This window comes from Chanodichthys erythropterus, chromosome 1, assembly GCF_024489055.1.
Source record: "Chanodichthys erythropterus isolate Z2021 chromosome 1, ASM2448905v1, whole genome shotgun sequence".
Classification (NCBI taxonomy): Eukaryota; Metazoa; Chordata; class Actinopteri; order Cypriniformes; family Xenocyprididae; genus Chanodichthys; species Chanodichthys erythropterus.
This window is the reverse complement of record NC_090221.1, coordinates 18,411,954-18,429,390: the sequence shown is the minus strand read 5'-3', so window position 1 is coordinate 18,429,390 and position 17,437 is coordinate 18,411,954. Positions and strand designations below refer to the sequence as shown.

Below are 17,437 nucleotides of genomic sequence, written 5' to 3'. Positions count from 1 at the left end.
TTTTTTTATTTGTTTTACATATTGTGCATTATGTTGTACATTAAGTGCATGGTTAGATTGCTTAAAGAAATATATTGCTTAAAGAAAATATTTTCTTTAAGCATTCATTCCATCAAATACTTGTTTAAAGGACATTTTTATTTAATTTTAGTTCTATTTCTCTTTTTTTTTAAATAATTTTATTTTATTTTTACTAATGCAAAATGTTGGTTAAAGTAATCATACATCAAGTATCAAGCTTTGCTAATCATGCCTCAAGTGTTTTGCTTCCAGCATCGCATTTAGTAACAGTTCAGAGTTGCTTTGGTGCTCCTGAAATGCTGTTTGCACTGCTTTATGTTGCTATGTGTCTTTGAGTGCAGATCTGAGAGGTTGTTTAGCACTCACTGAAGCGTTGTAGTAGAATCCTGTTATTGCCTTATCCATTCTACTGAACTTCAGCATGTCCTTAAACCTTCCAATACCCCCCCCCCTCTCATCTCAGACTTGCACACCAAAAGCACTTGCATAATAGCTTTAATCTTTGCTCAGCTTAATATGAAGAGATGGAAAATGGGCTTATTTACTTTGGAGACCCCTATGTTCTTTGCTGTGTGTGAATGCTTGCTGCGTTCGTCACAGAATCACATTCCAGACACCCGGAATGTTGTGTAATATGGAATGTGGGGGCCGACTGGGTGGGCATCACGTCTCACCGTGAGTTAAATTCTCAAGGAATGTGGTGTGGTGGCTGACGTTAATATGCTTTATTAAAAATGGTCTGGTGTTAATATAATTTTTACAGTTTTTCTTACTTTTTCTAGCTTCTACTGAAAATAATGATTTCTTTTTAGACTTTTTAGAATTTTTGGAGTTTTTCCACCCTTCTCCTTTCATTTGGTTCTGCTCAAGTCAACTTTTTTTTTTTTTTTTTTTTTTCCCTATATACATCTAGAAACATCTACAAATGCTTCTGTATTCCATTTTTCTGTTCATAATGCATTTTGCGGTTTTAATAAGTCTTGGAATCCCTAATTTTTTGTGTGGTTTATGATTATACCCACTGTATATCATGCACTTTGAATGAAATCACCAAATCTTGAGGTTTTGTATTTGGATAGGAGCCTGCAAGGGAAAATCATATAGCAATACAACACAAAGGGCTCATTGTGTGGTCTTAGGCTGAGGAACAATGTATGTAGAGGGAATCCCACCTGTTAGTCCAACTATATTAGCTAGTTACTATATTTGCCAGCTGCGCCTCTACAGTAACCCATAAACAAGTAGCTATTCAACAGTAAGCATAGTGTATTACCCAAAGGCTTGTTGTGACACACATGTTGGATCAAATGTTCACTTGTGTTGACATTTTAACATAATTCATTAAATGTAATTATAGTGTGTCATGCTGTTTACCAGGAATTCTATGCACATTTATAATATAAGTGCTGTATTCCAGTATAGAGTAATGGTTATACTAATATAATCATTTAAACGAACATGCAAATTGTCTTTGTAAGGTATTGTATTTCATATAGTTGGGTATTTCCATAGTAAAATTATCCTTGCTTTGTCAGTCACAGTTTTCTGAAGTGTATGTAGAGGTTTTGCTGACCTCTCACCTAGCTGAACCACTGTTTCTTTTTCTACGTGTGTGTGTGTAAGTGTGTGTAAGTGTGTGTCATCTTTGGACCAGAGTGTCACCTGGCAGCTCATTCAGCTGCAAAAAGTGTCCTGCAAGCAGCATTAATGGAAAATTAACGAACCAGATGAAAGGTGAATTATGTAATATATCCTAAACAGAATTGGGAAAGAAAAAAAAAGAAGAAGAAAAAAAATTTCTATTGTTTAGCCAAATAGCTAGACCCATACCAAACTCACTGTTTTTATGTCAAACCCAGTTGGGGTGCTTAAAGTATGCCTCTATGCTTTTTTTAATATTAGGGTACAACGGGGTAAAAGGAACACCTTAATAAAAATGTGCTTTTCACTGTGTGTATGATTGCAGAAAAAAAAGTTTTTATTGAACATTGATGGAGCAACAGATTTAGTTTGAAAATAAATCATACAAGTTTTTTTTATGTTTAAAAACCTTATAAATGTATGAGGTGGCAAAGTGGGCCTTTTACCCCACATACAGGGCAAAAGGCACAAAAATATTTATGCAAGTTAAAATAATATGATTTTAATAATGTCCAAGTTAATACTTGTTCAAAACAATCACTTTAGCGAAGTTGGTATTATTTTCTGTTTATTTTGATAAATGAATTCTTTTTTTGTTCAGTAAATGCCACAATAATTTAAAATAACTTACAGTACTTATAAAAAATGTGATATTTGCCACCTGAATCTAACCATGTTTTGTCAACAAATAGAAAAGTCAGCCAGCTATTTATTATCATGTTAATTATTGTTCCTTTAGCCTTTTTGCTACATATATCTACATTTTAAAAAGCTCAGCCGACTTGCTGTCTGTAATCGTATCAAGGATCAGCCAAATTTCCACATGCATAATCGAAAGCAGTTGTTAAGAAAAGTGCAGAGCTGAATTTTTGTGCCATCTAGTGGTTTAAAAGAGAAAGTCAAATGCGCCTTTTACCCCGGTGTGCCTTTAGCCCCGTCTTACTGTACCTTTCATGCAGTGTGTAATAGGGCTGGGCGATATGACTTAAAAAAAAAATCTCCGATTTTTTCACACCAAACACGATTTTCGATTTTAATCGATTTTTTTTTTTCTATTTAAAAACAAACAACAACCGACAAAGAAATTGCTCAAAACAAATGTACTCTTTATTTTGTTCAGATTTTCGCTTATGCAGTTTATGATGACCACAAACATTACTTGTTCATCCTTCTGAGATTGTCCCCATTGTAAAACCGATCGTTTAAAAATATAGTAAATTCATCATTTGATAGAAAACACTTATTTAAAAATAAAAAAGACAATATTACCACTTTAACCAGCAGGTGGCGGCAAAGTAGCATGTATTTGCGCATTTGTGAGCCATTTCCTCTAATCGTTTTTCACTTTGTTTTTGACTAAATGTTAAACATTATAAAGTAACTAGGTTTACAAATATATTTTGTCAATGTGAAGTATGAAATACTTACAAAACTTAAGAAAAACAATAACTTTTATGGTGAATTAATTAAACAGGAAGTGATACCGCACTTTTACCTTGTAATCACAGCAGCTGTCAGTCAATGCAGCGCAAGATCAATGATTTCAGCACTCTTATAAAAACACACATTTTATTAAATGAATCTAACTAAAGTGTACAATAAATATTTAATTTTTGAAGCTTTTTTCACATAAAAGTGTGAAAACTGATGGTCGAATTGAATTTAGCCGAGGAGGAACACTGAGGTACGTCCTTATTTATTTATTTTGTATGCGTGTTATGTTTGAATAACTAAATTGATGCTATGCCTATTTAAGTGACTATAATCTGATTATAAACTAAGTATTACACTACTGATGCTCAACACACCAGCAAATGACATCTCACCGGAAGTTTTCGAGCTGGCTTATATTAATGCGGAAGTTCTAAAGAACGCTCCGTGCATATAGTCCATTCCAAACAACGGATGAAACGGTGCCTTTCTTTGGAAGGAGCTCTGCGCTGTTACCTGCCATGTTGTCTGTGTGCGGCTGACTGTAAGGTAAGCGGGGGGAGGGCGAGCCCACTCTGAACTACGGAAGCCTAAGGGGAGAGCCGGTGGTGGAAGTTAAAGAGAAAACCGATTTTCATTAAAAACAAATCGCCCTTAACGTCAAATTCGAGTTAATCGATAAAATCGATTTATTGTCCAGCCCTAGTGTGTAATATGGCAGTTTGTGAATGTAAAAGGTCTGCAAAGTTTTAAAGATCAAAGTTCACGACAAATAAAGTCTCCTAAAAGAAAGAATCGATTCTAAACCGAACAGGTCATTAGCAATCTCACTTCCTGTTACATACCTATGTAATAATGTAACATATTTGCATAATTCTAGCCTGTGGTTTTCATTGGCTGCCTGCGAACAACGTCTACTTTGACCCGCTCTCAAGCACTGTAGTTGTAGCTGAGGTCTGGAAGAGTTTGGTTCATGCTGTTGACAAGTCAAGAAGACACTGTTTTCAACATTGCAAATCCACTTTGCATGCACTTTAAAAGGATGAGGACTGGAATTGATACATATATCAAGTGCTGAGGAAGCCTCTGGAGCTGAAATTTAGATATGTTAATAGACGTTTTGTTTCCAATGCGCTGTAAAGGAGGGGTTTAAAGACACTGAATCTTCGAAAAGAACCGTTTTCAGACTCTTTGAGAAGTGAGGTGAGGTGCAATGTATATTATGAGATAAAGTGTTTTTTTGACCATGGATGCATGTAAACCTAGTTGTAGGTGACCTCCAATTATTATTGCATTATTATTATTATTTTACCTGCAAGCTGCCTCTAAAAACACAAATGATTTAGAAGAACAACATAGTGATGAAATGCGCTCTGTAGAGTGTTTGTCCGTTTAGGGTTGCTATAGAAACATGTCGGCGTAAAGTGACGACTTGACATGGAGGAGGACCTGTGGTGTATGTAGATATAAATGCCTCATTCTAAGGTAATAAAAACATAGCGGTTCATTATGTAAGGTCTTTATACACCACTGAAAACATAGTTATGTATATTATATTGCATTTCTGTCAGTAGATCCTCCCAAATTTTACACATTGCACCTTTAACCAAACAGAAGTTCAATGCAAATGATTAAAAATCCTGTATGGAACTTCATCTCACGTTTCCATGGTCCCCTTCTTAAATTTTCAATAGAGTTTTTTGTGTTGCTACTCACACACTCCATCACTTTGCACTGTACTTCTTTCATTAGGCCGTGATGTCATCCGGTGGACTTTTCCAGTCTGGTCGTACTTTCTTTCCCAGTGGAGCCTTACTGCCTAGGCCAGGAACACTGCCACAAGTGTGTGGATGTGTTCCTCTGGCTCAGATTCTAAGCACGCTTTCATTCCCACAGAGTCTCAGGATTCCATAATTGGTTGAGCGGTATATAACCTCTCTATCCTGTTCTTCTCCTCTAGCTTTGGGAAGAGGTCTGCTGGGAGTTTACGTCGTGGATGCGAGTGCATCGTTCTGGAGCCATCCGAGATGATTGTGGTGAGTAATCATGGACCAGATAATCATCTTAACTTCATACTCTTACTAATCACACTGTATAATTGCAGTTTTTTTACTGCAGTTTCATTGCTTTTCCCCAGTGGTTCCCACAGTATGCTAGTCATTCCCCCCGGGCTACATACAAGGTCAGATCTGACATTACTGAGGCCGATAACAATTAGCTAAAAACTATTTTCAAAAGAAAATGTGCTGGTTCTATTTAGCAGTGGGTCACTATGGTTGACCGGCTGTCAAAGATGGTCTTATTTTCTGAAGTTAGATGTTTTTAGGATTTTGAAGCTTTAATTAGCATGTTGCTTGATCTTTGAGACAGATTACACACTAAAACACTCTGAAAAGTTGTGCATTTTTACCACAAAATGTCTTGTGTAAATGCCCCCTTTATGGTATAGGTAAACCTAAAATTAGTCTGATTTTACAAGGTTTTGTGACTATATTAATATGCTAAATGCTTTATTTCAGTGCCTTTTTGCCATCATGAGCTATAAAAAATATTTAAATGTTTAATGAATACAAATTCATAGTATTCAATATTTCAAGATTGGGGAAAATAAAGTTGCTGTCTGAACACAAGCTACAATTTTTAGTGACAACTATATTATACATAGATGTTTGTTTATAAATAATATTTGTTTAAGGAGAGCACTTTAGATTTGTGTGGTCTAGTTTTATTTTGCATCAGGGGAACCAGACTAAAGTTAAGTTTGAGAACCACTGCTTTAATTATAAATGGCATATAAATGTTGGTTTGTTTGAATTCAGCATCTTGTTTACATTTTACCACAAGCAAATTGCCCATGGATGGCAATTTGTTCAACATGGCATCCATTTGAGGCACTTGCCTTGCCAAAAAAACTAAAATGATTATATTTAGGAACCCAAGCACTTCCGTGCACCCTAATATATTCCATATTCGCTTCATGATGTATGTACACAAGTACAGAAAGACCCTCGCTATCTACATTTACAGCCTCGGATTTGGTTAAGCTCATGGAAATGTGACTACAACTCAGTGGGCTCCTATATGTTTCTTCATGTTGAGTTTTTGGAGTCAGTAAGATTTATATATATATATAATACAATATTTTCCTGTTTTCCTGTTTTAAACATTGATAATAAAATTACATGTTTCCTGAGCACCAAATCAGAATATTAGAATGATTTTTGAAGGATCATGTGACACTAAAAATTCAGCTTTGCCATCACAGGAATAAATTATATTTTCAAAATATATTAAAATATAAAACCGTTATTTTAAATTGTAGTAACATTACACAACATTACTGTTTTTACTTTCATTCTTTCTTTTTCCCCCCCAAATAAATGCTGCCTTGATGAGCATAAGAGACTTCTTTCAAAAACATTAAAAAAAAATAAAATAAAAATCTTACCAACCCTAAACTTTTAGATGGTTTATATGTATCTCAACCTATAGAGTATTACGCAAGTAACACCAAGGTCATGGTTCCATTCCCAGGAAATGCATGTACTGATAAAATGTATAGTTTGAATCCCCTCTTTAAAAGCATCTGCCAAATGCATAAACAATCTCCGATTTGGGCGATGGCCACTGTCCTCGACAGTTGATTGTGACCTCGTTGGGTATCTCATCTGTTATTACCGGCTGATGCTGCCCTGTAATTACAGGCCGAGGCAGGATATAGATACTGCACTCTCACTTGCTCACACCGCCCAATATATTCCCACTGCTTCGCGCTCTCCGGCAGTTGCCATAGCAGCGGTTGGTACGGTAGCGAGAGATTTGATGTGTAATCCCAAAGGCAGAGTGGGTGTGAAATGTGAGGCTGCAGCAAAATAAGGCAGAGGGATAATCATGTCACTTTTTATGGCATAATGTCACAGTGGCCAGCCCCTTTTATATGCAACTTGTATCCATCATGCGTATGTGTATGTGTACTCATTGACTGTCATTCAAAGACCTACAATGGGCAGTTTACACCCCTTCAATGACATTTCCTGGTGCCACACCAACAAAATACCTCGGTCTAGAGTATACATTGTTTAATTCTTGCCATTTGAATCCATTTTTAGGTTAATTTCATAGAAAGTGCATAACATGCACAATTCGGCACTGAAAGACCCTTGCAAGCTGCTGCTCTGAAACTACATCTCCCTTTTCTACCTTTCTGTCTGCTGTGCGCCTCTCTTTGACGTAGGCGTTTGAGGCTCAGCCCACACGCGCATACACACACACACACACTCACACACACAGACAGGCTCACACACCCACTGCTATTTTTACACAGCGCCAGTAAGAGGGGCAGGAGGGGAGGGGAGGGGGGTGAGGAGAGAGAGAGTCTCACTCAAATCTCTCCTCCGTTTGCAGGTGGACTATATGGATGAGAATGAGGAGTATTTCCAGCGGCAGGCATCGCACCGACAGTCCCGCCGAAGGTTTCGTAAGATCAATCAGAAGGGCGAGCGACAGACCATCATCGACACCGTAGACCCCTATCCTACCGGCAAGCCGCCCGTAGCACGGGGATACCATACGGTCAGTCGTATGCTTTGACTTTATCTGTACAGCCTCTCCTTTGCCACTCCCCCCAGTATGACTGTTGGCGTTCCTGTTCCTCACCTGTCCGGCTAGCTTTCCTGTTTGTTTACATGTTAGTAAATGTGTCATTGCAAATGCTTGTTTTTTCTCTATGCATAGGGATGGATGGTATGATCTAAATCTGATGTTTCAATATCAGTGATTTTAGATTGTGATACATATAATATAGTTATTTGTACTGGATATACAAAAAATGGTTTATATTTATTAAGTAATTATGCTGTTATGCTTGTTTTTTGTATAATCCATTGAATTAAGTAATTTACATGGGATAATTAAAAAAATAAAATGTTTATTTGGATGCAAACCAAAAATAAGTTAAATAAAAAATTACTTAAACTATTAAAATGAGTAGTTAAAATCTTAAACTATTAAAAAATTATCAAAACGATTATCAAACATATGTTACAGTCTTAGCCTTTGTTTACATTAGTGCGTTTTCATTTTGTAACGCATAACTTTCGCTACGGTTCCGCCTAGCATCTAAACTGCTGAGTTTTCGAGCCTCGGAAAATGAAACTTTTAGAAACGCTGCAGACTGGTGTTGTCAAAAGTATCGACTGAAATTTTAAAAATGTGACGCTTTGAGCTCTGTTGAGCAGATTCGTAAACACCTCTGATTGGCCTTTGTGTTCACGCGCACATCAGATATGTCTGTGATTGGCTACAATGATCAACGCTTCAAAAACATTTTGTAAATGGATATCAGTGACGCTCTTCACTGAGCTTTTACACAGATACACATGAGAGCGTTTGACAGCAGGCTTCTATCAGCAGACCGGTCCGCTGATTGATGTCTGCTTTGAAATGCTCCTGTTTTCAAAACAATTTCAAATTCAAACACTTCCGTGTGCTTTTAAGCTTTCCCGTGTGTTGATCATTGTATCCAATCACAGACATATCTGGTGAGCACGAGAACACAAAGGCCAATCAGAGGTGTTTACGAATCTGCTCAGCAGTGCTCAAATCATCACATATATTGCGGTCAGTACTTTTAATAACACTACTACAGACCTGTTTTAGTTTGAAAACTCCGGGGTTGTGTTTCAGTGTAAACAGTCCCAAACTTTTGAAAACGAAGGCGTGGCTGCCCACATTACGCTACTGGAACACAACAATAAAAGCCAGAGCTGTTGTAACAGACCAGCCTCGATGACCGTTTCAACAATAACATGGAGACAAAACTGCAAGCTTTGCTGACTTTGTTGTCCTTTTTAGCAGCCATTGTGCAGTTAAACTCTGCATTTTATAACATTGAAGCTGCCTGCATGAGCAAAAGGCAAGCTATTATTAGAGCAATCGGCTACTGTTTACACTGTGCGCATGCCCAGTGTGCACGAATGGTCATGTGACATGCGTTTTCGGTCGTGCAGTGTGGACGGAGATCTTTTCTGAAACACAGTGGAAATGCCAGTATGAACGAGGATGTTAAACACTGTGTTAAAACGAAAGCGCACTAGTGTAAACAGGGCCTTAATTCTGGCTGAATAAGTCCTATTTGAAGCTGTAAAATAGCTTATTTGTGTATGTTCATCTTTTTTTTCACTTTCATGTCTAAATAATGCAAATAATAATGCTAATATATCTACAGTGTATAAATGGTGCAAAAAAAAATGCTTGATGAATTTCAAACGTTGAATATGATATATACTGTACCATCATACCACCTATGCATGATGTTGACTGGTTTTATTCAATGTATTTGACTGCTGTGACAAAATATGATCACACATTCTCACATTTCTTCACCATAACCAGTTCAGTGCATCAGATGTGCACCAAAATGTTCCTCTCACAAAAGTTACGCTACATGGATGTTGTGTAAAGCTTTAGCTTACTGGAAGTCTACTGGAAGTCTCTCGGCACTCTTTTTGGTAACAATACCCACTTCTCTTTCCTCATATTACAAATGTGGAAGGAACAAGGTTTCTGTCTCCTTCCTATGAACTTCACTCTGCTAATATATTTGCATTGTTCTGCAGTTACTGTAAGAATCTGTTCATTTAGCTAGTGCAGCACCATCCTCATGGTTGTTCAATTATTTGTTTTTATCTTGTTCCTTAATTAATATTCTGTGTCAAAAACAACTTAATTCACCCAAAAATTTAAATTACCCCATGATTTACTCACCCTCAAGCTGAGGGTGTATATCCTAGGTGTGTATGACTTTCTTCTTTCAGACGAATACTATCAGTTATATTAAATAATGTTCTGGAACTTCCAAGCTTTATAATGGCAGTAAATAGAGAATGAGATTCTGAAGCCCAAAACCATCCATTATAAGGGATATCCACATGGCTCTGGTGGGTTAATAAAGGCCTTCTGTTGTGAAGCGATGCATACTGTATGTGTAAGAAAAATACCCATATTTAAAACTTAAACTAAAATAACTAGCTTCTGACAGCTGGCTGTACAATCGATCGAAGAGTGAACTCTGACCCGACGCATGACATATTGGTGAATGTAGAAGCGCAGAGGATAGAGCAAAACAACGCTCACGAACTAGAAGTCTAAAATGAGAAATGAGTTTGTTGCCCAGCCCTATTTGTTTGAACAGTGAGAGGCATCAGAACTTGCGCTACTTCAACATTGCGTCGGGTTACTCTTTTTGCGCAAGTCGACATGCGTATAGCTGTCTGCCGGAAGCCAGTTATTTAAGTTAATGTGGATATTTTTATATTATATTTTTTATATATATATATATATATATATATATATATATATATATATATATATATATATATATATATATATATATATATATATATATTATTTGGTCAGACTATAGAGAAAATTATCATTTAAAACCAAAGCTAAAGCAAACTTGCACATTACCTTGGTGAGAAGATCAAATAAACAGAGTTCAGGTTAAAATGGCTGCTAGCTCATTATAAAATGTAAAAATAGGCAATGAAATTTTCAGAAGCTCTCTTCAGTGGTTTGGACAGTAAAATCAGAATAGCATCTTTGTTCAGATGTGTTTTAAATCTCGCCCTTCTATTCACTCTTACTTTTGGTTCGTTCCATCAGTTTCTTAAATGTTAATTGCAGCAACTCACACTGTGCCTGTATATGTGCAAGATAATTTACTTTTTTTGTAGTTTCCATAATAGTCGCTTATTTTCCTTGTGCTGTGTTGGCTGTTATATGGTCTCTATGTAGGTGTTAGCTGGTGTTCTACCTATGTGTCCACTGTCAGTATGTCGTGTTGGCTTAAGATGTGCTGGTGTTTTATGCGCTCAATCCCCACTGTGCTCTGGGCAGGCTGAAGTGAGAATCCACTGCACTGCTACCATCTGTATGTGTGATATACAACATCAAGACCCAGCTGAGTAAAGGAAAGATACAGAGCAGAGAGAAAGGGAAAAAAGTATACATATTTACATTTTAGGGCTGGGAGAATAAATCGATTCATCTCGATTCATGGATCGATTCTGAAATTTTCCGAATGCACCACGATTCTCTCTTGAATCGACTCTGAGATTAGTTTTTAACAGTAGATGGCGCTCAAGGCTAGTTTTTAACTGCATGCTCAAATGCTGACGAAGAAGAACGCTCATGCTTTTGACTATGTACTTGCACCTTACAATGCTTTTAGGATGGAGATTAATGTAAACAACCCACTACAAACAGCCCCATAATTCGCTTCAACTTTTCGAACCTTTTATGAATAATTATTTTATAGAAGGTTCAAGTGTGTACGGAATTGGAAGAGAGCGGAGTACGGCTGTTTCTAAAGCATGCAGAGCCATCTGCTGTTAAAAACTAAGCTCAGAATCGCTACACTGTAAACCCAAGTAAGTTAATCAGTTACATACAATTTTTTGAGAGTTATGATGTTCCCAATTTTATATAAGTATAACTATCAAGTTTTAAGTTTGTAGTACTCATGCTTGATAATTGCTCCTAACTTGAAGTACTGAGTCAGCTAACTCATACACTTTGATAGCAATTAACATAAAATATTTAGTTAAGTAACTTTTTTTTTATTTTGAGGTCTTGCTAATCAAATGAGTTATTTACTTCACTGTAAACCCTGATAAGAAAATTCAAAAATGCCAACTTGCTAATTTGCCAACTTGTTAACAAATAGCATAGCACTTACTGAATGAGTACAGCAACTTAAAACATGTAACTTACCTGCTCTCAAACCAAACCGCATGTGCCACTTGTCACTATGATGGTAACTCTCTAAAAACCCACATTAACAGAAACTATTCTAATTTAGCATAACAAAATATTAATCATTACTAAATCTCCCTTATCCATTAATTTTGCACAAAAAAACATTATATAACACTTAATTTTAGCATTTACTCTCCCTTTCGAGTGCTATGGGCAAAGCATGCTGGGAAATGAAAATCTCAGCCCAGTTTCAGTTAAATTTATGTTTAGTCTGAATTCATACAACTCAAAACAATAAAACAGTTCAGTTTACTTGAAATATGTCAGTGTTGTGAACTCAAAAGAAAAAGAAAGTTATAAATACTCAAAACAGTTAATTTAACTGAACTAATTTGTTTTATTTAAGTGTTGTCCTACTCAAACCAGTTAAGTATTTTGAACAAAATTAAAAAAAAAAAAAAAAAAAAACTTGGATTTTATCAAAAATATCTTGTATTATATAATTTGTGTTCCGAAGATGAACAAATGTCTTACGGGTTTGGAACGACATAATGGTGAATGCTTAAAGGGTTAGTTCACCCAAAAATGAAAATTGTCATTAATTACTCACCCTTATGCCGTTCCACACCTGTAAGACCTTCGTTCATCTTCGGAACACAGATGAAGATATTTTAGTTGAAATCCGATGGCTCCGTGAGGCCTTCATAGGGAGCAATGTCACTTCCTTTCTCAAGATCCATAAAGGTACTAAAAACATATCTAAATCAGTTCATGTGAGTACAGTGGTTCAATATTAATATTATAAAGCAACGAGAATATTTTTGGTGCGGCAAAAAAAAACAACTAAACAACGACTCATTTAGTGATGGCCGATTTCAAAACAATGCCTTATGAAGCATCGGAGCATAAATGAATCAGCGTATCGAATTATGATTCAGATCGCGTGTCAAACTGCCAACGGCTGAAATCACGTGACTTTGGACAGCTTCGAACAGCAGATTCGATACAGTGATTCATTTATGCTCCGATGCTTCCTGAAGCAGTGTTTTGAAATCAGCCATCACTAAATAAGTCGTTATTTAGTTTTTTTTTGGTGCACCAAAAATATTCTTGTCGCTTTATAATATTAATATTGAACCACTGTACTCACATGAACCGATTCAAATATGTTTTTAGTACCTTTATGGATTTTGTGAGAGGAAATGTCATTGCTCCCTCTGCAGGCCTCACAGAGCCATCGGATTTCAACTAAAATATCTTAATTTGTGTTCCGAAGATTAGCGAAGGTCTTACGGGTGTGGAACAGCATGAGGGTGAGTAATAAATGACAGAATTTTAATTTTTGGGTGAACTAACCCATTAATTCTTTAAATGATCACATATCCAGGATTTTGGGGAACAAATTTAGTTATATCCTTGGCTGGCACTTTATTTATTTATTTATTTATTTATTTAATTGAAGCGAAAGTTTACCCTCAAAAGCATGTCATTATATATCAATGCTAATACTTATTTTTGCAAATGTATCAGTATTTGCTGTTATGATATTACATTTACCAGCATTCAATTATTGAAAAGATTTTGTAAATGGCTTGATTTATTTTAATTTATATTATTTTATTTTGATGACAGATTACAAAGACATACATTTATTATAATTTAATTTTTTTTTAATATTTATTCATTCATTCATTTATACATTTTGTTGTCTTTAGAGTAACATGCACTGATGAATCATTCACAATATGAGCAGGAACATTTATAAAGAACATTTATATATAAAATTATTCGGGTCAGTTTAGATTTCTTGGTAATTTTAAAGGATGGATGCCATGGTGAGGTTGTAAAGAGAACAGGGCATTTTTATGTGTCTTTCTTTTGGCACGTTAAGAGAAAGAAAACAGGGTAGTATTTTATTGTACTAAATCTCCAACAGATTTGACAGTGAGGCTCTGCTTTCATAATGCTTTGGGCATTCATCTCGGGAATTTTTGACACAGATGTTTCATGGAGGTTTAAAGCTGGACCATCACGTAGACACATTCCTGGATTTTCTCCCCCAATTCTACTGCAGTTCATTCCCAGCATTCCTCACATTCCCATGGGAGAGAAGACAGTGTTCCCTCAGCTTGTTTGGAAATTCTTGTTTTGTTTGGTACAACAAAATACGTCAAGCATCATTGAGCTAAATTGTTTTTCCCTTGAGATGCATTTGAACGGGACACCAACATTATTCCCACCATTGTATCTACTCAGCTGCACAGTTTTCCCCAAACAGCTCCCTTTTTGTTGTTGTGATCCATGGGAAGAGATTTGGACCATGTTTTTGTTCTCAGATCAGTGGTAGCAGGCTAAGAAAGTTCACAGTAGTGTCTTCAAGAGGGACCGCAGTGCATTGGATGTTAAGCTGATGGGTACTCCAGCTAATCTGTGAGTTTGGGAGAGTGCCTCCTCGGTGGGATTTCCATACTCAGACATAGCCGAAGGTGAAAATTCACTTCCCAAACATTACATCATGTATCAGCCTTGAGTATTTCACGTAACCTTATAGAGACTTGCTGACTGGCATTAATTTGATTCAATTTCTGGCCCCAGAGTGAAATAATTGTACTGCTGCCTGCCTCACGCAGTTGAACTCGAGTCTCTAAGCCTCTCTGCCCTAGACGTGATTCAGATTTGACATTAACGGCTTGGAGGCAAATTATGAGGTACAGTTCATTCATCTCAGTGATGTGTTAGTGGACATCCCACACCTTTTCATTTAAGTAACGTTGTTGTTTTTGTTATTATTATTATTATTATTAATAATAATAATAATAATAATAATAATAATATTAGTCATTCTATCCCACACCAAAATGGGAAAGTCCCTGATGTTCAAGATGTTTTTTTCACCATTATACAGTTCTTATTTTATTTTATTGCATTGCATTTTAATGCGTTTTATTTATTATTGCATTGAATTGCATTTTATTTTATATTTTATTGCATTTTATTTTTATTATTATATTAATTATTATATTATATTATATTATATTTTATTATTTTATTTTATACAAAACGGCATTGAAATTTATTTTATTGCATTTTATTTTATATTTTATTTTATTTTATTATTTTATTTTATTGCATTTTATTGCATTTTATTGCAGTTTTCATAATTAGTGTAGTGATGATTGGTGTAGGTTATGATTGCATGAAAAAAAGGGATTGGGATTGGGAAATGTAATTTTATAAATTGTTTACTATTTTTGCCATTTTTGTGGTGTTTTGCAGTGAAAACCCAGCAATACTTAAGCATTTATGTGGATTTATGTGAATCACAAGTTATCACAAATACTGAGGGTATCTGATGAATTTACACTTGTATCACACTTACAATTGTGCTGTAAACACCCCATGAAATCAAAAATTGTAGTTTAATGGCTTAATCATCTGTATACTTATAATTTAAAATTTAGTCTTTTTCTATCACCATCTAGTGTAGCAAGTACTAAAAGATGGTTCAAAATAGGGCTGGGCGGTATATCGCATGCGATTGTCACGCGCATTTCGTCAGTAAAGCCGATTCCCTGATTACCGCGAAATCACCATTACCTGCTTTGTCTCTGTCTATTAAATGCCGCTCCATTTGAAAGCAGGTGATTGCGATTTCGCGGTAATCAGGGAACCGACAATAGGCGTAATTTGCGGGTTGGACGGGTGGGACATGTCCCCACCACTTTTTGAAAGGGTCGATATTGTCCCCACCACTTTTTGAAACATCTCGCAGATATCTAATACAAAATAAACACCTCTAGTTGATTATCAGTTTGTGTTAATAATAGGCGATGTGGCGCTGGGATGTGTTGTTTTTAAAATCATGTTGAGTGCTCGTTGTCGCTGTTATCTGAGGCGCAACAGTGTTCTCTTGGCGCTCGTTCACACTGCGCAGTGTTCACACGGACGAGCGCTTCAATCTATGAATAGAGAGTTGCAGAGACTCTCTATTCGTTATGTCGAAATCACAAACCAAAATATACATAAACGTGTCCTTGCTCTTGATATACAATCACTGATGAACATCTTTGGTTTTAATGAGGAAAAAAAAAAAAATCATTCATGGTTGGATTAGAACCCAGAACCTCTTGCACGCTAAACGAAAATACTGCCATTCGTCCATCAGGACATTCGATTACCGAGAGCGGATCCTTGTATTTATTAACTATAAATAGTTAATAAATACACATTCCTGTCCCACCCACTTTTTAAAGCAAAGTTACGCCACTGGAACCGGCTTTACTGACGAAATGCGCGTGACAATCGCATGCGATATATAGCCCAGGCCTAGTTCAAAACTGTGATGTAAACTAAAGCTTTTTTCTTTTTTTCTTTTTTTTTTTTTTTACTGATAAACCCTGTCCTGCCCAAATTTCCCCTTTCAATAGGAAAAAACTTGTTCTCGTCAAGCCATTTAATTGGATCTTTAAATAAAATTAGTTTGTCTGTCAATAGTGACTTTACAGTAAGCCCAGCGAACAGTGACTGCCTTGTTTTTGACTTACACTGGGTACCATTTTGTCTGTCTATAAATCTGTCTTTTTCCCTTCCTCTCTGGTACTGTGGGGCATCTGGTCTTTAATGATCATGAGACCCTTGTTCAGTCAATAAATACCAGCCTTTTCCTTCTTTTGTGTCTCTTAATTTGCTGATCATTGCATTTCAGTTATTCAGTAACTAAATGATCTCCCATCGATTGTATTTGGTTGCATAATTAGCAACCTTTCTGTTCACCTGAAGTGTCAGAGTTCCTCATTTTAGCTTATTTTAGCTTTATGGCTTTTTTATTTCAGCATCCGCCTCATGTTTCTCAGCTGTGCGTGTGTGTATATGTGTGCACTACCCTCTGTTGTTTTTTGATAGCGTCTGAGCTTTTATAAAGGATATGTCCCTCTCTTCTTCCCGTAGTATGACTTGCAAAGTGCTTAACAGGGTTTCTCTGAGCCTGCTCTGCTCCTCAATAACCCAGGCTGATAATAACGCTCCTCTTCTCTGCTTCTCTCCTCATACTGGCTCCTCCGCAGGAATGCGTTAAGGCTCAGGTATCGTATTTATTCACTGTTTCTGTTTCTATTTCTCTGTGTGTCACTTCCTGCATAGCTGTGATTTATATATGTATGTGTGGGTTATATGTGAGTTTATGACCTTGTGATCGTGGCAATATGGCTTAATTTGTGTAGATGTATCATATTTATTTTGTCAAATGAATGTTTGGTCCAACAATGATTTAAAGTGAGTGATTCTATACTGCAAGCTTCCAGGTTGCACACTGATATTATTGCCTCATAGCTAGTTAGACAAATTAGTATTTTATGTTTTTATTTTTATTTATTTATTTTGAGTTCCACTTGCTGCTAGTGTTCCTGGGGCATTGCAATGCTATGCTATGAATGCTAGAGTGTTCTGAGTGACTGCTTGGTTGTTGCTTTCTGGACCAAGTCAAAAGAGTCTCTGTAATGTTCTGGTCTCTAGATATGGCTTGAGTCCCTCCTTGTTTTGTTTTTGTTTTGTTTCCATTCTGTTTTGTTTTCATGCCCAGTGAAAA

The 17,437-nt window shown here is 36.2% G+C and overlaps 1 protein-coding gene across 13 annotated transcripts in view; it reads left to right on the top strand.

Annotated features, from left to right (window-relative positions):
- The window catches only part of rapgef2b (Rap guanine nucleotide exchange factor 2b), a 136,636-nt gene that overhangs the window by 66,520 nt on the left and 52,679 nt on the right, over positions 1-17,437 (top strand). For 9 of the 13 annotated variants that reach the window (XM_067388879.1, XM_067388875.1, XM_067388874.1 and 6 more), the window contains 3 exons: positions 5,054-5,129; positions 7,498-7,665; positions 16,917-16,934. In XM_067388879.1, coding sequence (XP_067244980.1) covers positions 5,054-5,129; positions 7,498-7,665; positions 16,917-16,934 — 262 coding nt within the window. Of the gene's footprint in view, positions 1-1,689; positions 1,756-5,053; positions 5,130-7,497; positions 7,666-16,916; positions 16,935-17,437 lie in introns of those variants that run through there. The other 4 variants (XM_067388880.1, XM_067388877.1, XM_067388873.1 and 1 more) reach the window with 2 other exon arrangements.